General features: G+C 43.1%; 1 protein-coding gene across 12 annotated transcripts in view; it reads left to right on the forward strand.

Moving 5' to 3' along the window:
* LOC111772073 (solute carrier family 28 member 3) overlaps nt 1-25,823 on the forward strand; it is a 65,117-nt gene extending 39,294 nt beyond the window's left edge. For 11 of the 12 annotated variants that reach the window (XM_070248951.1, XM_070248952.1, XM_070248946.1 and 8 more), the window contains 15 exons: nt 41-132; nt 1,569-1,758; nt 2,852-2,996; nt 4,239-4,352; nt 4,972-5,049; nt 6,894-6,974; nt 8,334-8,414; nt 10,336-10,461; nt 12,070-12,200; nt 14,911-15,079; nt 15,751-15,948; nt 20,163-20,244; nt 20,968-21,066; nt 21,297-21,417; nt 22,299-25,220. In XM_070248951.1, the coding sequence (XP_070105052.1) occupies nt 41-132; nt 1,569-1,758; nt 2,852-2,996; nt 4,239-4,352; nt 4,972-5,049; nt 6,894-6,974; nt 8,334-8,414; nt 10,336-10,461; nt 12,070-12,200; nt 14,911-15,079; nt 15,751-15,948; nt 20,163-20,244; nt 20,968-21,066; nt 21,297-21,417; nt 22,299-22,425 (1,834 nt within the window). In that variant the 3' untranslated portion in view covers nt 22,426-25,220. Of the gene's footprint in view, nt 1-40; nt 133-1,568; nt 1,759-2,851; nt 2,997-4,238; nt 4,353-4,971; nt 5,050-6,893; nt 6,975-8,333; nt 8,415-10,335; nt 10,462-12,069; nt 12,201-14,910; nt 15,080-15,750; nt 15,949-20,162; nt 20,245-20,967; nt 21,067-21,296; nt 21,418-22,298 lie in introns of all 12 variants that reach the window. The other variant, XM_023635010.2, reaches the window with a different exon arrangement.
* Nucleotides 25,824-26,759: the final 936 nt, after the last annotated feature.

A 26,759-nucleotide genomic window follows, 5' to 3' on the forward strand; every position in this document is an offset into this window, starting at 1 on the left:
GTTGACTTCTGCCTGCCTTTTTGCTTTTGTCTTCTTTCAGGTATCTGGAAAGGAATTATGGTACAGTTCGGGATTTTTGTCAAAAACACAAAACCACCCTTCGGTACATCCTCTGGGGCACCTTATTAGCTGGTAAGTAGCAAAGGGGATGGGATCGAGTGTCTCTTTTCAAGGATTCCCAAAATAAGAGCTTTCTGTGGAAAGAAAAATAAGTCTTCCCACTGCCCTGGACTTCATGGAATCATCTAGAGAGGGAGAGAATCAATCAGGAAGCCCCTCGGGGGCGGTGGGGTGGGGTGGGGGGGCGTCTCAGCATGGGACACCTGTTCAGAGGGGTTCCCTATCCAGCTTTTGTACCAGCAGCTAACTTTTTAGGTTCTCTACTGCTGTGGCCTTTGTGACTGTGGTGTGGATTTGAGGGCTGGTTCATCACATCCAGGTAAGTGGAAAACATGGTGATAATGACAAGGCAGAAACCTAAGAGTAGGGGAAATATAAGCAATTAATGCTCTACGCAAACACAACACGAGGGGGAGCCTGGGCCCAGGGAGCCCACTCCTCTTGCCTGAAGGCAGGACTGTACTGTCCTCACAGATGAACAGGTCCCCAGTTTTTCTCCCTCCCAAGCAAAGGGATCTGCAGCCCATTTTAAAGAGCACTCATGTCTATAAGGTGGGACCCTCCCACCCAAGTCCAGAGATGTTAACCCAAGACCGCTGCTCCCTGAGGTCAGTGGGACTGCTGGTGCTCACACTGCACGAACAGGGATCAGCCATAAACTATCTGTGTCCCAGGCCAGATGGTGTCTCAGGCTTTGCACGCAATATGGTGAAACCCACATAACTCTACCTTATGGGACAAAAGCACACAGACAGTGTGGCTGTGTCCCCATGAGACTTTATTTGTAGAAGACAGATACAAACATGCAAATACAGCTGTACTTGCCACCTATAAAGCATGTGGCAGCCAGATTTAACCTCGGACCATTATTGCTGACCTTTAACAGGAAACCTTGTTGTTCTTATCCTACAACCTCCTCTTCAAAAGCAGCCCCCTTGGTAGTTGCCCCACCCCGTTCCCTTTCCTGTAGAGATACCGGGACACTTAGAGATTGTTGGTGGGCCTGTTTTCCTACTCAAGCTTAGGCCAAACCTGAGCTGCAAACCAGGAGAATCAATACCTCTAGTCAGTGGTTGCTTCAAATCCTGGCCTTTCTCTGACGGAAGCTCGCCTGCCGAGTCTGAATGCCAGAAAAAAGTGGTTAGTGCTGAGTGAGAGGCCCGGTGATGAAGTGTCAGGATTCGAGAACTCAGAAGTTTCTATGAGAGAAAAAGACCTAGCATGCTGTCCTCCTAGCGTTCATGGTGACACTGTGAGGGACTTGCTTGGAAAAACAACAGAAGCCCCCAAAATCCACTACTTATAGTCAGAGGAGCCCATAGCCCTATCATGAGCTCTCCCGCCATCAATGCTCCCTTGACTGAACCTCCCCTTGGCGGAGCCGATTGGTGCTGTGGCTGGTCTCCAGCTGGTGCTGATGGTCCCCACCTGTGTCTGCTTCCTGGCAGGTTACCTGGCTATGGTGATCGCTGCGTGTGGGCTCAACTTTCACCGAGCCCTTCCTCTCTTCGTGATCACTGTGGCTGCCATCTTCTTTGTGGTCTGGGATCACTTTATGGCCAAATACGATCATCGAATTGAAGAGCTCCTGTCTCCTGGCAGAAGGTTTCTGGACAGCCATTGGTTCTGGCTGAAGTGGTAAATGCAGTTGGTTCTCTTACTGCCGTTGAGAGGGATCTTTGACTTTTTGAACTCTCTTCCAAAACTGTGTTCTGAAATTGCTTCCTCATTTGTGGGATATTGAAGCTAGAGACAACCTAGGGAATAATCTGCTAAAATGCCTTCATTTTGCAAACAGGAATCAAGGCCTCAATAAGGTAATTACTCATTGGAGCTATGTTCAAATGTCCCTACAAACTGCCTTAATTTCAAGTGCCGCTAAATTATAAGATCTTCTCCAAAGGATGGGATGGTTCTCACTTGGGGAGGTAACCCTCTGCTCTAGGCACAAAGCTGGCTTCCTTGGGAGGAAAGGTCTGTGAATTACTAAAGTCAACCCTCTCCTACAGGAGCCTGTGGCCTGCAGGTGACCACTCAGGGCTTTCTAGCAGTTTCTGTCTGTGGGACCTCCTCTCCTTCCAGGTGGCCCTGCTGGGTAGGACCCAGGACCCATTCTCCCCAGCATTGCCCAACTGGGATCTACCAGGAAACTTCACACATCCTTGGCCTAATAAACCAGGGTTGTGCCATCCCAACACAGCACCCTTTCTGGTTCTGCCATCCAAGCTGTGAATCAGCCTTGTCATGCCCACCTGATTCCTCAGGGAGTTGAATCCAATCTAAAGACCCACTTGACTCTCTGGGGCTCAGGTGAGGTCCCCCAACTGCAGAGAATGCATTTCAAGCTCTCCCTTAAAGGGAAGAAAGTAACGCCTCACCCATCTTCCAAACTGGAGATGAGGACTCTCCATAGATTTCTCAAAGAAATCATCAGACTTCTTTCCAAACATCCGTTCTTCTCTCTGACCCCTTTAGATGTCCTTGAAGGGCCCAAGGGTTGTGGAATGAGGGGGACACATTGCTTAATGTTTTGGCTATTTGCCTTTATAGCCGCAACAAAAGAGGGTCTCTTGCAATTTCTAGAAGCATAACCTCCTGGTGCCAGAGTCTGTTACTCGTAATATTTTTTGCTTGTTAGTTGAAACCTGATTATGATTTTCAAGCTAGTACTTGAATGTGACAAATGTTGCCACAAATACAACAAATGATACCCCCTTTCTGGTTCTCTCAGGGTGATTTGGAGCTCTCTGATCCTGGGAGTTGTTTTCTGGCTGATCTTTGACACCGCCAAATTGGGGAAATGGCAGCTGGTGTCCTTCGGTGGACTCATAGTGTACGTTATCCTGCTATTTCTATTTTCCAAGCACCCAACCAAAGTAAGTATCAAATTGATATTTTTGGGTTTTTTCCCCCTTTTTTCTCATGTGTAAATTGCTCTAAATAATGAGTGTGAGAGAATTTAATTGTTATTCAGTATTTTTCTTACCTTGCTGTGATATTTTGAGTGGCTAGGGGGCCCTTCTTCCTGAACTTTCATAGAATTGTCACTTTCTTATTGTTCATTCTCAGTAATTTTCCAGTCACACGTTCAGTGAGATGTTCTGTCCGCCAAGTCCAATTTCTGCTCCTGTACCCTCCTCTCCCCGTCAAATACACATTCAAAGAAAACTCACCCATTTTCGTCCAGATTTCCCCCACCAGCAAATAATCTAATATTCTACCATTGGATCCTTCAGTTTATCAAATTTCCTTTTGCAATTTTGGCTGTTTTACTCCAAAACTTTGTCCTTAAACAGTTTTGTTCACATTAAATTCCCTTCTCATCCTTGTTCTGTCAGTCAGTAACCCAATACATGGGCAAAATTCTGAGACATTGATTGTTCACATATGAATCATAATGACAAATCCTGGAAGACTTACTGGCTGAAAGCTTCACCCCTCGAAACAAGGATTAGTCAGAGACCAAAGTCACCTAATGTGATCCAAATTCTTTGCCCTGTGAAGATCTCCGCTGTGTTCTATGCCTCCAATCCCATAGTTCTTTGCAGCAGGCTCCTCTCTGCACCAAAAATGAAAGAAGCTGATTGTCCATGACTCTGCTCTTCCTGGGTATGTGTTATAGATAATTGGTTGCTTTTACAGTGAAATGAGAACCCCTCGACAGGGTGGAATTTCTTTCACTTGATTCACTTACATTTTGTCAGATCAACAAACCTAGGATGCACAGAGAAGTCATATTTTGCCTCTCCATCTTCCAGAAGGGCAAATAATTATATGTATCAAATATTTACAGCATGACCATCAAGGCTAGATCCTTCCTGCTTATGGCCCTGCTAAGACTACTCTTTGGGTCTGAGTCATTTTACATAATGGTTCCATACTCCCCTGAGAGTGATGGCTTCAAACTCAGGTTTAGAAAGAGGGAATACAACCCTGAGATTTCTGCATATGAATCTATCAAGGGACTCTCTGATCAAGACTGCTTGGGCCTCCCAGATAAGGGGGGTCAAAGGCCACGTGTGAGAAGCTTCCAAGGAAACAGTGAGGCTCTGGGCGTTTATGCTCAGGTCAGCATTCATCCTCTAACAAGATACGTCTCTCTCCATCTTTCTCCATAGGTACACTGGAGGCCTGTCTTTTGGGGAATTGGGTTACAGTTTCTTCTTGGGCTCTTAATACTAAGGACTGGCCCTGGACTTAGGGCTTCTCAGTGGTTGGGCAAACAAGTTCACGTAAGTTGGGTTCAAAAGAACATCTTACTTTTATAGTGCTTTCAACATTTGAATATAATCCTCAATATATGTTGGAAATAGGTTTGTATGTCTGCTTGAGTTGACTCAAATTTTAATATCATGGCATGAGTTAGACAAACAATTTTATGTGAAAAATGTTAATCTGTCCAGTTTATTAATATTATTGTTGCCCCTCACCCATACCATCCACTGCATCACTCCCCCATCCCAGTTGCCCCCTTCATCCTGCCCAAGGGTGGCACACTTCTAAGGAGGTTCCACAAACAGAGACACAAGCTCTCTTTGCATCCAGTGGTCAGCAGTGACACCCATGTGCCACCTATTGCTTCTGGTGCAAATCACCACACCCAGCTTATTCTTTAGCAACCTGGAGTCACATTAAATGTTAGAAATGCCGGGAAATCTGTGCACAGTTCTAGTTCAAAAATACACTTCCAGGCCACCCACTGGAGGGAGAAAAGCTGAGAAAATTAAATCTCCAAGGCTATCCAACAAGTTTGCTGGGTCCTCACTCTCTGTAGAGCCTGATGGGTCCTGGGGACATTAACCACCGCTTCAGGGGTTATAATGGTCTCCTCTTGCCCTTCCTTTATGTCAGACCTTCTTGGAGCACACTGACGCTGGTGCTTCCTTTGTCTTTGGCGAGAACTACACAGACCACTACTTGGCATTTAAGGTAAAGCCAAACCCTTTTCTATGGAGTCACGTCCTTTTCAGTAACTTCTCAGTCTTCATGGATGTTCGGATGGAACCCAACAACCAGAAACCAGGCGTATAGCTGCTAGGCATGTGATAGGTGCACAGCACACCACTGTCCGTTCTCATTGCAATTTTATCTGAAGTCGGTGGATTGCAAACATATTGCTTTGTTACTATAGGATTAAGGGAAACATGTGGAGGAGTTTGAAATATTCAAATACCTTTGGAGGGCTTTAGTGCTGTATGAGATACTTATGAAAAGTCATATGGGGCAACAGTATCTGAGATTTCAGGGAAAAGAACGTTAGATACCTGGCCATGAACAGGCATATGGCCAATAATGGCTTCCAGGTCCAGGATCGGTGACAGGTCTGCACTCAGGAAACCCTCAATCTCAGGCCAGCCAGGACAGCTGGTCACCCACATCAGCCTCTGTTCTTCCAGAACCATCCTCGTGCTAAACCATTCCCATTTTCCTTCAGCACAGCCTTTGCCTAGGGAGGCCTGGGGGCTGGACCTTCTCCCAGCCAAAGAGGGATGTTATTTTGCAGAGGAAAGCCAAACTTGCCCCGTGCCTGGGCCTCATCAATTGCCCCCCTGAGGATCCCACAAACCCCAGGAAGTCACTGTCCTCTGGGAAGTCCCTACAGATGCCGGTCGATGAGTCAGAAAGATGCATTTGGCTTGTTCTTCAGCTTTCCTTTTTGAGGTGTATTATTGTTCCTACACTTCTAAACTGTCTTCCCACCTAGGTACTCCCAATTTACCTCCAAATTACCCCAGTTTCAGTTAGGCCAACTGATAGGCTGGATATTTTCTTAAACTGCTGTTTTGATGCCTTGGTGCTGAGATAACTAAGCCATCTCTGAAAGGTCAAGTGTTTACATATTGACCTGGAAATATGCTCATATTGTGATCTGAATCCTGAATTGGAAAAAACTAAAGTCACAAAGAAGGCGTGACTTGCTGCCCAGATTCCACCAGTGTCTTCAGACCCCCCTCCCACTCCCCCCAGGGCAGTAGCCTCCATCCTCTCTGCCAGCACAGAATCCCTGTGGGCACATTCGAGAGATGAGCCCCTTTGACTCCCTGATACTTTCAGGAAGGCTCCGCCTGCCTATTAAAGCCAAGAAAAGCACGTAAGTGCATGAGCTCTGAATGATGGCGCAGAAAGTCTTTTCACATATAGTGCTAATAGAGTTTCCTAAATTGGATCCTGTACAAATTGTCCTCCGTCATTCTGAGTCTCTGGTGGCAGCTTGTCCCTGGCCATTTAGCTGGGGAGCAGAGGGGAAGGGGTGTGGAGAGGTAGGGGTGGGGAGGGACTGAGACCACAGCTCTGTGTGGTTTCTGCAGGGGAGACACGGCTCCCTGTAGACACATAGCCTGCATTGAAGGCACCCAAAGAGCATCAGGAAAATAGTATCTAGGAAAGGATAAGTGGTGAAGCTAATGGCTGTTTAATATCAGAACAAGAACATCTGCCAGTGGCCTTCAGTTTAATAAGCCTAATTACTACAAATTCCTCCAAACCTTCACTCCTTCTCTGAGACACTAAAGGAAGAAAAGATGATTATAGCAGAGGGGGAAAAAATGTCATTTCTGATGAAATATACTCAAGCTTATCCAGAGCAAATTAGAGTAAGAGACTGTAGATGCAACAGCTGCCTGATAAAGTGTTGTTTAGTTCCAGAGGAGTTTCTAGTACTTTTATGAAGTTTCAGAGGGGAAAAGGAGGTAGAAAGAAGGAGACTGATCTGAAACCTACTAATACTCCTGAGGCCAACGGTAGCCCATGATTGCTTTCATCTCCCCCTCCAGTTCCTGCCAATGCTGGTTTTCTTCAGTGCCGTCACGTCCATGCTATACTACCTTGGACTGATGCAGTGGATCATTAGAAAGGTACGGGACCAGAGGGATGGGTGACAGCTGTAGAGCTGATTATTTCAGGGACAAAGTCCTAAATACCTTTTATTCAGGGTTTTCCAAAGTGCCTTATCTTCGTACCAAGACTCACCATCCTCCCCCAAGTTACTGGATTCATACCCAAAAATCCTACATGTGTCCCTAGAAGGAAGTCTATCTCAGGGACTTCTGACAGGGCTTTGACTTGCAACCCACTTACATCTTTATGAAACCTTAGCAATTGCTTCTTTAGCCACAGAATTGACTCCCACAGGTCCCACACCTGCCGGGGAAAACAGCATTGTCCTTAACCTTGGGAGCACCCTGTGCCTTATGCAGAGTCACTCTTTTCCACAGGAGGTTCCAAAAGGGGGCACTCTGGTCTGGATGCTGCTAGAGAATCAGAGCAACAAGGGGAAGCTGCTTTTCTCCCCTGAGGGAGTTTTATAAGCAAACTAAGTTCTTTTTAAATGTCTAAAAAGCCAAAATCATTTCTTCTGCTGCAGCAACCATCAGTCCTACAGTCATATATTAGATCAGAAACCTATTAAATTTTTAAGCTAATTTGAATGCGCGTGAGAGCAATACAGTGCACACAGGGTTTGGGAACATCTTTTGATCCCTGTCAATAAAGAAAATGGAGAGAGAGAGAGAAAGAACAGAAGACTGGTGGAATTCACAGTTTCAGCAAGAGCACCAGGGCCCATAATTTTCCAATTGTCTGTTTAAACATTCAGAATTACTGTGCTCATGTCTAAGGAGAGGGAATGTCACAGGAAGTCCCCATCCTGAGGTGGGCACCACAGTCTCCGGTTGGAGGGGCCACTGCAAAAGTGGGACCATAAACCATGTTCGAGTGAGTGTTAAGTAGAAAAGGCCAAATGCCAACTACACCCCACTACTTATTAGCTGGGTGTTTTTTGACAAAACAACTAAACTTCTGTGCCTTGGTTTCCTCTTCTATCAAATGGGTATAATTATAGGACCTCCCTCAAAGAAAGTTACTGTGCGGATTAAAGCATTACTCAGATCAAGGTCTCAAAACTGCCTGGAATGCAATAAGCCTGCTGTGACTGTTGGCAATTATTATAAACTATAACTCATCCACAACGTTTCAATATAAATTCATTTGCATGATGTTGAGAGTACGTACAATGACTCAGACTTAGCCCTCCCATAGGAGGGTGTGATTGGCCTGCTCTAAGGACTAGGTAAGATGTCCTCACAGTTAGCACATTGCTGGCGTGCCCACAGTTATTGAAGCCTCAGCGTTTTCCTGCAAAGATTTTGTCCCTACTGTGATGTTTTGTGTATATAAATAGCTCTTCACTGACTTTGTCCCTTGTCCCCGTCTAGATTGGATGGCTCATGCTGGTTACTATGGGATCATCTCCTGTTGAATCTGTAGTTGCTGCTGGCAATATATTCGTCGGATATGTAAGTTGTAATATCAAGAAAAAAAAACAAAACAAAACAGCTCTGAAATGGACTCTCTTTCCTCAAAGTAGAATAAAAATGTATGATGGTTTTATTTCTTTTAGTGTAGAGGACAGTATGGCAAAATAAGGAGCCCTCAGGATTGACAAAGTCCAGATTCCAGAGAAAAATAGAGAAAGAGAGATCCCTTCCAAGAGTCTCAGTGCAAGAACGCGGCATTGGGGTTCTGGAAATTTGATGGAGAGGACGAAAGATTGAGTCATTTTGTCAAAGTATCGGACTTATGCATAGATGCTCAACCAATCCTTTCTGAGCTTATAGACTTGTTGAGGCCTCTGGCCCACCCTTCAGAGGCGAGCAGCTCATTCACTCACATGGAGCTCACCACTATCTCGAGCCTGCAAACCCGTAGCAGGCAGCCTCACCTGCTGTAGTGTAAGGCTGGGGCGATGAAAGAGACCAGGAAAGGCTCCCACCGATGACCGTGCAGCTGTATAGATAGATACCTGAGTTCATTCTCAACTTGTCTGAACTGGCCAACAGTCTGTCTTTGCTGAGCCTGAAGAACAATGCTGACGAGCAAAAGCATTTTCACTCCCTGATCCATCCCATGGTTAGATGCTCTTTTGCCTGAAGTCCATTTAAGCAAAGAAATGTGATGCAAAAGGGGTGTCTCTCAAAACAGCCGCATTCCTAAGGGGCAGATGAGTGAGAAATAGTCATAATCATCCTCATCACTCCGCACATGGAGCTTCATGCAGAATGGAGTCACGTACCAAGGAAACCAAGTGTGACGGCTCGCTAGCATGGCTGCCCAAGGAAATTGGATTTGAAGCAAAAATAGTCGCCCCGAAAAACACATGGCCCCAGATCCCAGGCTTACGACTGGCTCCAGACAGCTGAGCCTTCTTATCGGCCAGCCCAGCTTGCTAACCTGGAGCACGGGCTTCAGAGCAGGGACCATGCTTCCTTCTGTAGGAGTTCAAATTGTTGTAATTACCGTCGTAAGATCTCTCCAGGCTAATTAGGGCAGAATCTTGAGTTGATTCCTCCTACCTGTGGGATAAGAGGGCTCAAGTACTGAATTTCTATTCAGTCCAAAAATTGACGCTCAACACATTCACTCTTGTAGAACAATTAGAAATAATAGGGGAAAATTGTAAAATTGCACACATGCTCAATTTGATACCTAATATGCTAAAGTTCAGCTATTATTTATGAAGAGCCCCAGGCTGCAGGCCGCCTGCCCTACTTGAGGGGACTCAAGCCTTTAGAACAGCACTCTACCTGATTCCTTTACACTCAAAGGGGAAGAGTGAGTCTCAGTTAGGAAAAGGCCTCTGGACACCTGTCCTTGTTTGCTTTTTCTGCTCATGTCTCTATTTCCCTGTGGTGTCAGCAAAGAGGTTTAAGGTCTGTGGAGATGAAGCTGGAAGACAGGACATCACAGAGGCTTGGGAATCCCCAGTTCTCAAGGCCAGGCCACTGGGCAGAGTTACCTGGCCAATGGTGTTCCAACCTTAGAAAAGTGTCCCCAGCCAACAGAGTCCAGTCCCAGGCTAAGTGGGGGCCTTGTGTGAATCGGCCTTGCACACTCTGCAAACTTTATGCATGATTCTGCACACACACTCACCTAGAGTTCAAATGACAGGGACAGCTAGGGTGTAGGCTTTCAAACTCCAGCATGCACCAGAACCACCTGGAAGGCTGTTAAAACAGGATTGCTGGCCCCACCCCCAGAGTTTCTGATTCAGTAAGTCTGAGAATTTGCATGTCTAAGGAGTTCCCAGGTGATGCTGATGGAGCTGGTCTCAGGTCTTCTCTTAGAAATACTGCTTTAGAGGGTGGAATTTTGAATAGATTGGCATACCCTCCTAAGACTTAAAAGGGAATGCTTAATCTGGTCACTCTGTGTTTCCAGACGGAGTCTCCACTGCTGGTCCAACCGTATATACAACATGCCACCAGGTCTGAACTCCATGCAATCATGACTGCTGGGTTCGCTACCATCGCTGGAAATGTCTTAGGCCCATACATTTCTTTTGGGGTGAGAATGTTTTGGTACCAATTTATGGGAAATACAACCTCTTCTTTCTTTGCTATTGTCATTTTTTTTCTTTACCATTGCTGCTGGATAAGGAGGCCAAAAGAGTGTCCTTTTTGCTATATGGTTGGTCACCGTTCCTTTGGCATTTGAATGGAGTGCCCAAAGGAGCTTTGGGGCTTCACTTTTATATCCCTGCCACCTAAATGTGAATCCTATCCGACCACAGCAGAATACAATCACATTGTGAGGCTACTTTGGCTGAAAATATATATCTGCAAAGAAACAACCTATTACTCTAGTAAAGGTAATCTAAACCAGAGATCAGCAAAGTATGGCTCATGGGCCAATTCCAGATAATTCCTCTTTTCTTATAACTGAAGTTACACTGAAAACCGGCTACTCCTATTTGTTTCTCTATGGCAGTTTTCATGCTACAAAGTTGAGTAAATGTAAGCCAAAAACCCAAAAATATTTACTCTCTGCTCTTTTACAGTAAATGTTTTCTGACCCTGATCTACAGCAGTGGTTCTCAAATCTTACTGCACATTAGAATCACCTGGGAGCCTTTAAAAGCCCAAATACCCAGGCCCATCCCCCAGAGTAATTAACCCAGAATCACTTGGGGTGAGACCCAGGCGTCAGCATTTTTTTAAAGCTCCTCAGATTCCAATGTACAGACCGTTGAGAGCTGGTGGTCAATAGCATAGGGATGGAGAGCCTATGGTAACTGGTGCATGTGCCCCAAGCACAGAGACAACAAGCCACACATAGATGTAACCCCCATGGGAGAAATGAGATCAGTAGCAGCCGGGTGACCCAGGCGACTGGGCATTCTTACAGGATAGGCGAGTTTGACTCCAGGACTTCACCTGGGCCTCGGACGTTGATGATCAGGAAGAGGGAAGAAGGAAAAGGGTGAAGGAGACCTCAGGAACAGCACTGTCACTGGATCCCCAGATGATCCACTCTGCCACCACTGTGGGAACACCACCTGCAGAAATGGGCTGGGTGGAATGGGCGTGGGGAGGGGGTGCTGATTCTGGAATTCTGAAAAGATAGGAAAGAGGATCCAGAACCAATAAGGGTGTGGGGTGAGGAGGACCTGCAGTGAGGAGAGCAGAGATGCTCACAGATCACAGGGACTCTGCGTAAATGAGTGTTACATAAAGGCACAAACTTTCAGCAGAGCACAAGGAAGACGGAGAGGGTTGTATCCATGCCTGCAGCCCCAGACATCCCCGTCTAAATCAATGATGTGATGAAATACGGGCTCTATGGACTGTTTGAACATTCCAAAGGACCACAGAGAGGTGGAGGGATCTGTGAAAGCTCCTACAGCAAAGGATCCTCTTCTGACATGATCTGACTTTGGTTTTGTGCTTCTCCCCAAGGATGTGGTCAATTCACAGATTCCTACCTCCTCCCTCTGAGTCTCATGGTGATGCCAGCTTGGCTCCCTGAGCTCCTCCAAGCCTCCAAAGAAACAGTGTTTTCTGGCATAGACGCAGTTCCTGCCCTTCTCTTCCCTAGTGAGGCTTTTGGGCCATTCTTCCTGAACACAACAGAAAAGCTAAACCTAAGTTGGCCTTCTTTCTCCTAAAATCACAGATTTCACCTGCCCACTTATTAACTGCTTCAGTTATGTCAGCGCCTGCGTCATTGGCTGTGGCTAAACTCTTTTGGCCTGAGACAGAAACACCTAAAACAACCCTGAAGGATGCCATGAAAATGGAAATGGGGTAAGTGAGACACATTCACCTCATTAATGACTATACAAGCTGAGGGGGGTGGGGAACAGGTCCAACTTCAAAGAACAGCAAAGAATTGACAAAGAGCACAGTGAATTATGGTATTACAGTGAATTTAATTCCCACTGACTATTAGACTTCACCCCAAAAAATCTTGTTTCAACCCTTGAAAACCATTTTTTATTGAAATATAGCTGATATACAGTGCTATTTTCCGGTGTACAACATGGTGATGGACCTTTATATACATTATTAAATGATGACTATAGCGAGTCTAGTAACCGTCTGTCACCATACAGTTATTACCATATTACTGACTGTATTCCTTATGCTGTACATTGCATCCCCATGACATTCATTTTATAACTAGAAGACTATACCTCTTAATACCCTTCACCTGTTTTGCCCACCCCCTCCCCTCTAGTGACTATCACTTTGTTCTATATATCTATGAGTTTATTTCTGTTTTGCTGTTTACTCATTTGTTTTTTAGATGCTACATACAAATGAAATCATACAGTATTTGTTTTTCTCTGTCTGACATTTCACTTTGCATAACACCCTCTAGGTCCATCCATGTTGTTGCAAATGGCAAGATTTCATTTCTTAAGGCAGAATAATATTACACATCATTTTTATCCATTCATCTATCAATGGGCACTTAGGTTGCTTCCATATCATGGCTATTGTAACTAATACTATAAGGAACATAGGGTTGCATATATCTTTTTGAATTACTGTTTTCACTTTCTTTGAATAAACACCTAGAACTAGAATTGTTGAATTGGATAGTTCTTCTATTTTTAATTTTTTGTGGAATCTCAATACTGTTTTCCATAGTGACTGCACCAATTTATATTCCCAACAACAGGGTACAAGTGTTCACATCCTCGCCCACAGTTATGTCTTGTCTTTTTGATAATAGCCATTCTGACAGGTGTGAGGTGATAACTCATTATAGTTTTGATTTGCATTTCCCTGATGATTAGTGACGTTGAGCATCTTTTTCCCTATCTGTTGACCCTCTGTATGTCTGCTTTGGAAAAATGTCTATTCAGGTTCTCTGCCAAGTTTTTAATTGGATTTTTTGTTTGTATCCTATTGAACTGTAGGAGTTCTTTATGTGTTTTGGATGTTAACCCTGAATTGGATATATCATTTGCATATATCTTCTCACATTCACTATGTTGCCTTTTGGTTTTGTTGATGGCTTCCTTCATTGTGCAAAAGCTTTTTAGTTTTATGTAGTTCCATTTGTTTATTTTTGTTATTATTACCTTTGCCTGAGGAGACGGATGATACATAAAAATATTGCTAAGACCAATGTCTAAGAGCTGACTGCCCAAGTTTTCTTTGAGGAGTTTTATGGCTTCAGGTCTTACATTCAAGTCTTTAATTCATTCTGAATTTATTTTTGTGTATGATGTAAGAAAGTGGCCTCATTTCAGTCTTTTGTGTGTAGTTGTCTAGTTTGCTCAACACCATTTGTTGAAGAGATTGTATTTTCCCCATTGTATATTCTTGTCTACTTTGTCATAGATTAATTGACCATGTAAGCAGGGCTTTATGTCTGTGCTCTCTATTCTGTTCCATTGATCTCTGTGTCTGTTTTTGTGCCAGTTCCATACTGTTTTGATTACTATAGATTTGTAGTATTGTTTGAAATTGGGGAATGTGATGCCCCCAGCTTTATTCTTCTTTCAAAAGATTGCTTTGGCTGAAAACCTTTCTAAATACCTGAATGTCATTACATTTCCTGGACTTCACTGAGATATTTTATTTTAAATATAGGGTGGTGTTCATTTAGCCTTGATTTAAGACTGTTGCAAAACCATTGGATGACTATTTCTGGAAGTGTCTTATATGATAGAGAAATAAGGTGTGATATAGGTATACTTAATCCCTCTTTAGTTCATTTTCTTTTGCCCTGTGCAGAAGAAAGAAGAAGGGTGGAAAAGACTAAGGGATTTAGGATGTTCAAAAGTGTTTCCTTAAATAACAGAAGCCATCAACAAACATGTTTCTGAGATTCACCTCTTGTTTATATGTGGGTAAAGTCATAACCATGAATGAAAAAGCAAGTTGTCAAAGAATATATATATATATATGTGGAATATGTATGATTCCGCTTATAAAGTTAGCAAATATGTGAACCTACATGACATATTATGTATGGATGCAGACATGTAGGGAAATTGAAAAGAAAGGGAATGAGAAGCAACTTCTAGGGAGCCAGTTACCTCAGATTAAAGAGGATGAGATTAAGGAAGGGCACTGAGGGGGAGGGGGCCCAAAGGTGAGGGTGACCTTCCATTTCTTAGGTGATGGATGTTCAGGCCTTCCTTGAATTATTAGAGCTTATACCATGAATATTTTATAAATATTCTCTGGTAGCTACTTTTAATTAAATATAATTTTAAAAACCTATAATATTTTATCTTTCCCCAACTTTTTAACTATAAGTGCCCCCAAATTAAAAGAGTAGTAAAACAGTTATATACCCAGAAGCCTATCACCTACACTCAGTAATTATACATCCCGTCATGATTTCATGGAATCCAGGTGAGGGCTTTGACCAAAGCGTGGGCCTGAGAGTTTGTCTCTCCATCCGAATGAGCTCTGATTACCCCATATCTGCACCTGTGATGTCCATCTGCTGACAGCTCCTTGGTAATTCTGCCATTGCTATTTTTTGATAAAGTGATTCGAGGAATCTCCTAGAAGCTGCATCATATGGAACATCGTCATCCATCTCCCTGGTGGCAAACATCGCTGTGAATATGATTGCCTTCCTGGCCCTGTTGTCTTTTGTCAATGCAGCTCTGTCCTGGTTTGGAAACATGTTTGACTATCCACAACTGAGTTTTGAGGTATATTCTATCACATTTTTTCTCCATCTTGTTTCTGTTCATCTTTGTTTAAAAACAAATTAGGTTTGGGTGTTCCTGGGAGCATACTGTTTAAGTTAACATGCTCTGCTTTAGTGGCCCAAGATTTGTGGGTTCAAATCCCAGGCATGGACCTACACACCACTCAAGAAGCCATGCTGTGGCAGCATCCCACATACAAAATAGAGGAAGACTGGTACAGACGTTAGTTCAGTGACAACCTTCCTCAAGCAAAAAAAAAGAGGAAGATTGGCAACAGATGTGAGTTCAGGGCCAATCTTCCTCACCAAAAGTAAATTTTAAAATTCATAAAATAGATTTGTGAATCACCTTCCCTAACTGCCTCTAGTGCACTCTTACACCAGCACAAACCTAACATGTGTCCCCTATCTTCCTACAGCTCTTTCTCTGTCTCCTGTCACCCTGCTTCCCCCAATGTACAGTCATTCTCTCCATCCCGAAAATCCAGGTTAAATCATATGACTAATTCCAACCTTGACTCCTAATGAACGAAGATGGACAAGGGCATGTGAAGGGATTTCAATGCCTGCAGGACACACAGAGGGGGTGGGAACAATCTCGTCAGGAGGGTGAGGCAGAAGAATGGGAGCAAATCACTACTTTAATAAAGTATCTATTTTTGGTTTTTGTAGCTAATATGTTCCTACATCTTCATGCCGTTTTCCTTCATGATGGGCGTAGACTGGCAAGACAGTTTTATGGTTGCCAAACTCATAGGTTATAAGACATTCTTCACTGAATTTGTGGCCTATGAGCGCCTCTCAAAATTGGTGGATTTAAGGAAAGAGGCTGGACCCAAATTTGTGGATGGTGTGCAGCAATATATGTCGGTGAGTAAATATTTTGATTTTTCAGTGCCCTTCTTTATCACATACACATACTCATCAAATAGTTACTGGTGCCTCTGTGTGAGGCCAGGCGCTTAGGATAAATCAAAGAACAAAACAGACCCCAAAACCTGGAGCTCATAATAAACATAGAACCTCATAATTTTCAATTATATTGAATTAATCATTGTGTGTGTGTGTGTGTGTGTGTGTGTAGAAGCACAGCTAATCTTTACCACTGCAATCATTTACTGTTGAGCACCCCGGATCCAAAGCCAAAGTCATGTGAACTGGGACTGGAATCAATCCATCAACAATTATCTAGTGCCTTCTGTGTGCAATGCACTAGGAACTGAGGCCACAGCATTGAACAAGTGATGAGGTCTCTGCCCTCGTGGGGCTCAGAGTCTAATGATCAGGAAGCTCTCTCCCTTTCAGCTTAAGGAATTCGATGGACTCTGAGAAACTGCCTAAAGGCAACCTAATGCCCGAACATCCTAACAAAGTAGTGAGACACAATCGCTGCTCTCCACAAAGATGAGGGAAGAGAAACAGCGCAGGATCTGTGGGCTGAACCTTTGAGACAAGCACCCTAGAACTATGTCAGGACTTCAGGTCAATAGCCTGCAAGGAGATGCTCATGTCCCCTTGGCCTTGGATGGGATAAGGGAGCTCAGGTGAGGCTCTTCCTAGGGCCATATTTGCAGCTGAGTCTCCAACTTCTATTTTCCTAAAGAACAGAATTGGCACACAGGGAAACTCCCAGGGAAATGGTGAACATTTCTGACCGCCACCATTATTCCTGGAGACAATCCATTTGGAATTAATGTCCTAGGCACATATTGGGCTTTAAAAGGAAAGGGGAGGGAAAGCATGCTGCCCACGCTTCTACCTGAGACGGCCCACCTATGAACAGCCCCCTCTCTCCAGCCTCCCAAAAACCAAACATGCACATTTACTCCCACGTGTTACACAAAATAACAGCATACCCAAGGACAGTGCTGATTTGTATGTTCTAATCAGGGCATTTGCCCCATGCATCTGATGTGCACAGTGGCTCTGTAGGTCTCCTTTTTCTCAAGTGTTCATTCTTCAGCTGACCACACAACGGGGTTTGGCCGAATGTCCTCATTGTCTGGATGCCACCACAAAGCAGATTGCTTCCCTGCCAAAAGTAAACTGTAGGTTCAATTAAGTGAAATGTTTTTCATTCCCAACTGCTGGTTGCCAGGAGAAAGTAGTTTTGTTAACAAGCAAAGCAGGCTCACAGGTCTGGCAATGCTGAGCAGATTTGTGAGCAGGTTAGTAAGAGGAGAGAGACAGGCCAAGAGCTGATTTGGGTTGGGGGTGAGCCCGACCAGGGGCAGGTGCACAGAGGACATTTAGGAATATGAGCTCAATGGCTTCTGTCATTGATGGCTTACAATAGAAAAGCATTTTGTTTGTCCACATTTTTATTTCTAATCAACAAAATGGAGATGAGTCCCTGCAATTTCTGTTTATCAACCAAGATTTGGTGGGGGTGTCCCCGTAGTCTCCTGGAAAAGGTACCACATGACTGAAGTCTAAGATCTGGATCCATGAGGCAAAAACCCCGTGTTATCCATTAAATTATGCTCAATGCTGACTCCATCTGATGTAAGGGTCAGATTGTATATGTCACACTTTATTACTCCAATTTTCTCTTTCTCTCTTAGAGTTAAGATAATACGTTGCATGTTTGCTCATTTGTTTATATGTAATATATTTCATGGCACAGAAATCAAAATGTACAAAAACGTATAGAGAGAAAAGTGAGTCATCCTCCCTATTTCTCTGGCACTTAGCTCTTCTCCCTGTGCCATATTATGCTCACTATTCTTAGCCTTGCTGTTTACTCTTAACAACATAGCTCAAATGCCTTTCCGTATCAGTGCCTGAGACATCGTATTCTATGTACAAGCACGCCATAATTTATTTTAGCCAGTCTCATGTTGATGAACACTCATTAATTTTTTTCTATTGGAAGTAGTGCTACAATGACTGTCCCTGTACATATGGCATCTTTGCTCATGTGCAGGAGAGCTGTAGGATGTACTATTAATCTCCTAGTGCAGTTCTTTCCATCACGTAGTCTTGCACGTTTATGGGCAAAGACAAAGTGGAATCATCCCAGCCTCCTTTTCCTCTTCTTATAAAACCCTACGTGGCCCCATCTGTGTGCCCCCCTCCGCAGATCCCCAGAAAGGAGAAAGAGGACTCTCAAGCACTTCATGCCCTCTCCCTCCCGATGGTCCCCTAAAAAGTTGCCTGTTTTTGAAGCCAATTGAACTAAATGAAAAGCACTAGACAGAGCAGGGGACGAGGATGAGCTTTTCCAGAAACAGTGGACTGCTCAGATGCTTGAAAGATTTTTTTTTTCCCTGCCTGCTATATGCATGCTGATTGAAAACATCAACAAAGGAGTTCTCAGAAACCATGAAAATACGAGGGCCCTTACCAACAAAAACTTACTATGACCACTTGAGTCTTGAATGACAGCTTTAAAAAATCCAGTTAATGAAAGAAAAAAAAGACACCACCAGTTTTGCATGTAGCATTGGCCTGGTTTATCTTTTGAGCCAAATCATAGATTTTTCAGGATTTGGGGGAAAATACTTATTGCCTCAGTTGTGAGGGTGCCTTTGCCAGATTGGCTGTGCCTCCGGTGAATAGTGAAGTGCCCTGGCTCTTCCAAGCCTCTGGAGTCAGTCCTTCACCCTGAGAAAGAACCATCTGGCCTGAGCAGCACCTCTTGCCTTCAGAATAGAGACGGAGGGCCGTGCTCACATTTGGACGAATTCACCTTCCATCCTCTCGAGGCCCTGTGAGAGGACAGTCTGTTTTCCTACTTCCAAGGGGTACCTCATGTTCCTATGGGCTGCTCAGAGCTGAGGAGCAAAGAAAGGCAAGCACAGCCAGATGGAAGGGACTCCTGTGATAGCTGTAGAATCCTTTCTACTGATAGCATTCCTTTTACATTACATCATTTTTACTGAAGTATAATTTACATAGAAAACAGCCCATTTTTGATGTACATGTGAGTTTTGACGAATGTGTCACCTGTGTAACCACGACCACAATCAAGATGTAGAACATTTCCATCTCACCTAGAAAATCTTCCTCAGGGCCAGTTGTTGTCAACAGCCCCTACCCCTACCCCAACCCAGTCCCAGGCGGCCACTGATCTTTCTTTCACGATAGATTACCTTTGCTTCTTCTAGAATTTCCTATGAATGGACTCACTTAGCATTCATGTTGTTGCATGTATTAGTTCTTTTCCTTTTTATTGCAGAGTAGTATTCTATTTTATGGTTATCCACAATTTGTTTATCCATTTGTCTGTTGAAGAACATTTGGGTTGTTTCCAGCTTGGGACTGTTGGGAATAAATATTCATGTACAGTCTTCTTGTGGGCATAGGTCTTTATTTCTCCTGGGAAAATTCATTAGGAGTGGGACTGCTGGGTCATGCATGCAGTGGATGTTGACTTGATAAGAAACTGTCAAGTATGTATGTATTTTGCAAACAGGCTGTCAGGTTACATTCTCACCAACAATGTATGAGAGTTCCAGTTGCTCCACATCCTCACCAACACTTAGTATTGTCCATGTTTTCAGCCATTTTATTGGATGTGTAGTGGGATCTCATTGTTTTAACCTGCATTTCCCTGGTGACTAATATTATTGAACAGATATCTACTCACGTGCTTAATGGCTATTTGCGTGTCCTTTGTGAAATCTTTTTATTTGTTTATTAGGCACTTTTCTTATTATTGAGTTACAACAGTTCTTCTTGCATTTTGAATAAGTCCTTTGTGAAATAAATATGAATATTTTCTGGGGCCAATTTTGTGTCTTCAGCAGCTGGTCCTGTGCCTGGCACATTGTAGCAGGTGTCCAGGTCACATTGAAGATTAAAAATTGTCATTGAGCAGAAAGTAGCATTTGTAAAGGCCAAGATTACCAATTCCAAGTCCTTTATAGAGTCTCTGAATCCACACAGCCCCTCCCTCTCCATCTAAATTCAAGGGAAAACAGAAAAAAGGGTCTAGGAAGCAACAGGTCTTTGACACCATGCACTTAGCACTTATTTTTCCCTATTGATTCTGTCATCAGAATAGAAAAACAGGTTAGGATGTCAGATTTACTAAGCTGGTCATACCATGTATTCATCTGTGTGTTTATGTTTATTTACAGATTCGTTCTGAGACAATTGCCACTTACGCTCTCTGTGGCTTTGGCAGTGTCAGTTCCCTAGGATTAGCAATCAGCACTCTCAGTAAGTAAAAAGAATATTCTTCAACAACAAATGTGATGTGAACATGCTTCAGATCTCCATGTTCCTCTGTACCAATATTCATGTCAGGAAAAGAAAGTCCTGCAAGAACAGTAAATCCTTTGGGGTCTATTTGTTATCCCTGCTCTGCAATGTAGTTCCCTGTGTAGACCCAAGCTAACATCGGGAAGAATTTGCCCAAATGCACAGGTGCTTCTCCAGCCAGGGATGACACATAGCTTTCACTTCACATGCCAATTCCAGTAGACTTATAACAGCCACGTGGAGAAGGATTCTGAAGTCCAATGGAAGTTAAGAGGGAAAACGCTGTGATTAGTGAGTGATGCCTGCCATAGGCACAGATGTGGATGGCAGATGAGTTGCAGATGTTTGGGATCCTCCCTTGTGTTGCATTTGCCTTGCTGTGCCCTCAATATGCTGTGTGCACCCTTTGGATGAAACTTAGGACTTGTTTCTTCTGTGGAGAATGGAAGCCTCTGGGCCTTTCAGTGTGGACAATCTTCTTTTCCTCCCACACCAGAGGACTTCTCTGGACATGAAACTCATCACTAACCTCTTGAATCATGAATTTCTGAGCTAAGTTTAAAAAAAGAAAAGTCAGCTGCTCTGAGAATCTAGTCCCAGAATAGTTCTCAGAGGTGGGGAATTTGGAATTCTAATCAATAAGCCTCAACATTAACCTCATATCTGCTTCCATGTTTCCAGCATCCATGGCTCCTTCCAGGAAGCGTGACATCGCCGCAGGGGCAGTGAGAGCTCTGATTGCAGGGACCATCGCCTGCTTCATGACCGCCTGCATCGCAGGTACTTCTTCTGTTCTTTGTGTCCTGTGTCCCTGTGCCCACAGCTCTCAGGGGGGCGGTGCCTCTAACCTGCACATGCAGCATATGCCGTGCAGAGAGCTGAGAGGCAGAGCCGTGTTAAGCATGTCATGAAGTGAAATGTGTGGAGCATGGTGGCGTGGCTAAGAACAGAAAGAGACTTCAGTGACCTCGTGAATTAATAAAATCCATGGCACTCTGTTCCACTTCTAGGCATCCTCTCCAGCACTCCTGTAGACATCACCTGCCATCACATTTTCGAGAACACCTTTGCCTCTGGCTTATCTCAAAACACAACTGATGTGGTGTCGTGTTGCCAGAGCCTACTGAGCAGGTATTATATTCTTGATCATAACTTCTTTGTATCCATCATTAATTTAAAAATTAGACCTAAAGACCCCTTCTACTTATTTTTAAACTTCATAACTCTTACTTTATTTAAATATGAGAACCTCTGTGGCAATCTAACCACCTTTCATTTTGACGTTTCTCAGCTGAGACTAGGACCCATAGCCATCTAGTATCACTCAAGCATTTCACAGGACCCCACTGTGTGTTGGGCACTTGGTGTGAATTAGCTCGCTCACACCTTGCAGATACAGTGTAAGTTAGGTACTGTTGCTTTTTTAAGCATTATATAAGATCAGGGCTTGGGGAGGCTATGTCACTGACCCAAGCAAAATGAGCTCAAGCACAGTCAAGACCGAAAGACCCAAGAAAATCTGGGTCTTTTTGCTCACAGAGCCCATTCCCTTAACTAGTACTGTAGTACTCTAGTACTAGTTACTAGGTGCTGCCTCCCTTTCAAGGGGATCAAGCAATTCAGGCTGTCCTGACAACACAGTGATGGTGATGGGTCATGGTGGATGAGGGGCTGCCAGTGCCGCATGCTGGCCACCCCCTCCCTGTACAGTTTCTATTTGCAAAATCAATACCCCTAGCCCATCTGCCCTTCTTAACATGCAAGGGTTTTATAAGGATTAGTTCTAGCTTTATTTGTTTATTCTGGAGTATATAGGGAGAGTCCTTGAGGCCAAGAGGGTTTGAGAGTCAAAACTATTTCACTAGGGCCTCTGTCCTTAACCCACGCTAGCCAGAATGTGAGGGGGGAAGTCAGCTCCCTGTCCTATGCTATTTTTAATATGTCATCTTCTGCTCATCTACTGTTTCCATCTTCTAAGGCTCAGCTAACTGTTTCATTCTACTTTCTACCAGCACTGTTGCCGTGGGTCCCGGGGAGGTCATCCCAGGAGGGAACCACAGCCTGTCTTCTTTGAAGAACTGCTGTGAATTGTTGAAGCCATCAACACTGAACTGCACTTGGATCCCTGACGAACTCTGAGCTCAGCCACTTCTCCAACAGAACTCTAAGTACAGATGCTGAACTTTCTGCTTCTGGGAGAAAAATAAATGCTATTGTCCACAGATTGGTACTTCCATCATGGAGTCAGCTTTAACTGGAAAGAAGAAACACAGGAGTGCACCCTTCAGATCTAGAGCATCTTCCTCCCCTCCTCAGCCCTGTCCCCGCTTGAGAACTACTATAGTGTCCCAAAGTGAGGTGTTGTCTCCAGTCCCGCAAGTGTCTTCTGACCTTAGAATTTCAGGACATTTAACCAGAATGCAGGTACAAATGACAGCTGACAACAACTGGGCTGTGACTCTGCCATACTCAGTGTGAGTCTCTGAGTAATCCAGAGTGACCCACTTTAAGAACATCTCAGGTGAGGTCTCTGCTTTCACCCTGGCTGAGCTGAAATAGCCTTAACGTTAATCTCAGGTGGAGGAGGACCAGTCACATATCACCCACTCATCACCTGCCCTGAGGAAGTCCCACAGAAATCAGGAGTCCTTCAGGAGAGCGCCTAGACCATTCCAAAGCTAGGTTTTAAATGCCGTTTGCTTAGGTTATACCAGTCACCTTAAGCTGAACTATGCTGCAGTAACAAATGATTCAAAAATCTTGGTGGTTTACAAGTTTATTTTTTATTCATAGTATGTGTTTATTGAAGCCTAATTTTGGCCATATTCCATGTTGTCTTCATTTCCAAGACCCAGGCTAAAGGAGCAGCCCCTATGTGGGGCATGTTGGTCTTATGGGAGAGGGAAAAGAAAAATGAGGACCACCTTATGGTTCTTAAAACTTCTGCTAGGAAGTGACACCCTTCACTTCCACTACATTACATTACCCAAGGATAGTCATGTGACAAGCGTGAGTCAACGTCCACAGATGATTTATACTGTCGTGGGGAGGGATAGAGAATATTTTGAAGAAATAATATGACATTCCACATGCGTACATAATATCCATGTCTGCCTTTGAGAAGTCAACCTGGTATACAGCATAACTGTAAGCCTATTCATGCGGGAATTTGGTTACGTTCCTGGTGACAAGACTGGAAAATGGTGCTACTCATTAGTCAAGAAGCCATGTAAGGACCACTTGAAGAAGAAAACTTTCCATTGCTACCTCCAGAAGAGCATCAGCATCAACTTGCTTAATGGGTATCAAAGAAGAACCTTAACGGGTTATGAGACTTAGTGTGTTTTGGAAGAAAGTTCCAGAAACAATGGTGGGATGCCCTTTAATGCTCATCATCAATGCCCTTAAAAGCATAAAGAGCATATTTTGTGAGAAAACACATACAGTAATGACTGGGTTAAAAGGTGATTCACACAAAAGAATGCATGTGAGAAAGGTTTTGGAAACTCTTAAGTAATTTATTTATATTTTTCACTTTTGTTCATGCACAACAGTAATTTTTTTAAATCCATGTGTAAATAGTTGATTTCTGTTTTGTGATGGTGGTGGTGGTAGTGAAGGAGGAAGCTAAGGCCCAAAGATTTAGCTAAATCTCGGAAGTACATTGTACTAGGATATTTCTACTTATTGATCATTTGTATCAAAGTTTTCTTGGAACTCAATGTGTTCTTTCAGTATTTAGACTTTGTTTTAGGAAAATATATTTACCTGTCTTTCCCTCTGTTCTCAGTGCTCTGGCGTCAGCCTTCATTAAAGCCTGTGGCAGAGTGTGTCAGGGATGCCAGTTATTCACATATTGGATCTCCTTTGTCTTTTATCATTGTTATTTTTCTAACTCTTTTTTTCTCATTTTAACTCTTTGCTTTTTTCTACTCTGTTTTATTCCTAAAACTCTCTTTCTGAGAAAATCTCTTTGCTGTTTCTAGTGGGCCTCTCTGGCCAATTAATTTTCAAATTCTGTCTGTTGCCATTACTGTTCCTTGGATGTTTGTAGCTCTGCTCTGAGCTCTTTGTTTCTTTTTTTTTCCCAAGGAAAACTTAATTACTGCCCCCCCCTTTTTTTTTTTACTATTTTCTTCTTTTTCATCAAAAAGTAATGTCCCTTTTTAATAAAAAGTAACAATGTTTTACACACACACCTTTCTCCCTACCCTGTTCACCTCAGTTCTTTCTAGTACCACACACCCCTAGATTATTATTATTAATTAGCAGGTGCATCTTTCTCCAAACTTATGTAAGAATATGAGGAATTTGTTGTTTCTACACAAATAGAATGAGCCTCTTTATGTACCACCTTCAACTTTTTTTCACTTGGCATTACACTTTGGAATTCCTATAAGTCGTTATATATAGTTCTAGCTCTATCCTTCCCTTCCTCCTAGAGAGTGTGTGTGTGTGTGTGTGTGTGCGCGTGTGCAATTCTACATAAATGAGACAATATACAAGCTGGGGATGGAGGGAGATAGACATTTTATTGTCCTTCTACTTGCTTCCCTCTTCCTCTCTCCTGCCTCTGGCCCACCACACAGGTAACCCAGGTTAAATAACTTGATGTTTTTTAAAGTCATTGCACTTTTTTTCTTTACTTTTTGGTGTTCAGGTGGTATTTTACACACATGTCGATCTATTGTGGATTGGGATGGTAGTTTTACAATACAGATCTACCCCAATTCACAATGGTGTTACATCCTGATAAACCCCTTGTAAGTTTCAAATATCATGTCAAAAATGCATTTAATGCTCCTAACCTACAGAACATTATAACAGCCTAGCCTACCTTAAACATGCTCAGAACAATTACGTTAGCCTACAGTTAGGAAAAATCACCTAGCACAAGGCCTATTTTATAATAAAGTATTGAATATCTCGTGTAATTTGTTGAATACTGTACTGAAAGTGAGACAGAGTGGTTTATGCACACAGAACGGTTGTATGTGTATCGGTGGTTTATCCTCGTGATCGCAGGGCTGACTGGGAGCTGCAGCTGCCCAGCATCACAAGAGAGTGTCGTACCACATAGAGTATCACTTGCCTGGGAAAAGATTAAGATTCAAAGTACGGTTTCTACTGAATGCCTATCAGTTTCACACCATCATAAAGCCAAAAAATCACAATTCGAACCATCGTTCAGTTGGAGGGCACCATCTGTCCTGGGATTACTCACATTTCTGTGCAGTTTACTTTTCTTCTATAATAATACTGTGTGGATAGTCAAGTCTGCTGGCAAAACTTTCTTCTTTTCAAAGTCTTCATAACAGCCCATGTGGTGTATGTATATGTGTGAGCCGGTCCTTTGTGCACAAGGATCCACTTTGTTTCCAGTTTGTTTTTGTTTTTTGGCTACTTTGAACAGTTTGTCCATTTACTGTACATACTGCTGCTTTGATTTTATTTAGCAGTGCTGTCTGATCAAAATATGTTGCAAGTCGCATGCAATTTAAAATTTTCTAGTAGCCTCATTAAAAAGTACAAAGAAACTGGTAGAGTTAATTTTAACAGTATATTTAACTCAATATATCCAAGATATCATTTCAATAAGATATTTTACATTCTATTTATTAAGTCTATAAAACCTAACATATTTTATACAAAGCATGTGTTGAGACTAACTTTTCATTGGCAATACTTGATTTTTATTTAGATTTCATAAAATTTACAGTCGAAAAATAAATTTACATATCCCAGTTGTTCCAAACATACTTAAAAGTTTTCCACTGGAAACTTCCATTTCCAACTAAAATGAGTATCACTTTTAGGTTAAAATTTGGGGTCCTTAGTTCCATATATGAAATAGATCCATATTTCAAGTATTAGTGGCTACCATATTGGGCGGTGAAATTCTACAGCATGATTTCCTAGGTGAATTGATGTCTGTGTAGATATTTCATATTAATACATGTTGTCAGATTGCTTCTTAGAAAAATATGTTGTCTTAATTTTCATCTGCTTCCTGGTATAACCTTTCTGATGTGTTTTATTCACGTACCTCTGTGTGTATGTCTGATATTTTTAATGCAAAATGATCACCTAAGTCCCATGCTGATTTCTTTTTTTAGTTTTGTCCATCCTTGAGCCGAGGATGGTGTTACTATTCCTGAGCCATATATGAAAAGATAGTAAGGGTAAGGACCAAGTGAGTGAGCTGGTGAACACGTTGGGCTTGTGGCCTCCAGAACCTTCTCAATCCCCTGTGAATGTTGTGAGTGGCTCTGGGCTGGCTAGAAGTTTCCCTCTTCCCAGTGAAACCACCTGATAGAGGTTTTTGGTGGTGGTGATGTCTTCACTCTTCTCTAGCAGACATAGAAGGTGGAGGGCTGTTTCCTCCCCCAAGTTCATCCTCCACCCATGTGCCATCATCTCCTAGGATGGCAAAGATGGAGTGTGTGTGTGTTTCCTGTGTGTTTGCTTGGTTG

This window comes from Equus caballus, chromosome 23 (assembly GCF_041296265.1).
Source record: "Equus caballus isolate H_3958 breed thoroughbred chromosome 23, TB-T2T, whole genome shotgun sequence".
Lineage (NCBI taxonomy): Eukaryota > Metazoa > Chordata > Mammalia > Perissodactyla > Equidae > Equus > Equus caballus.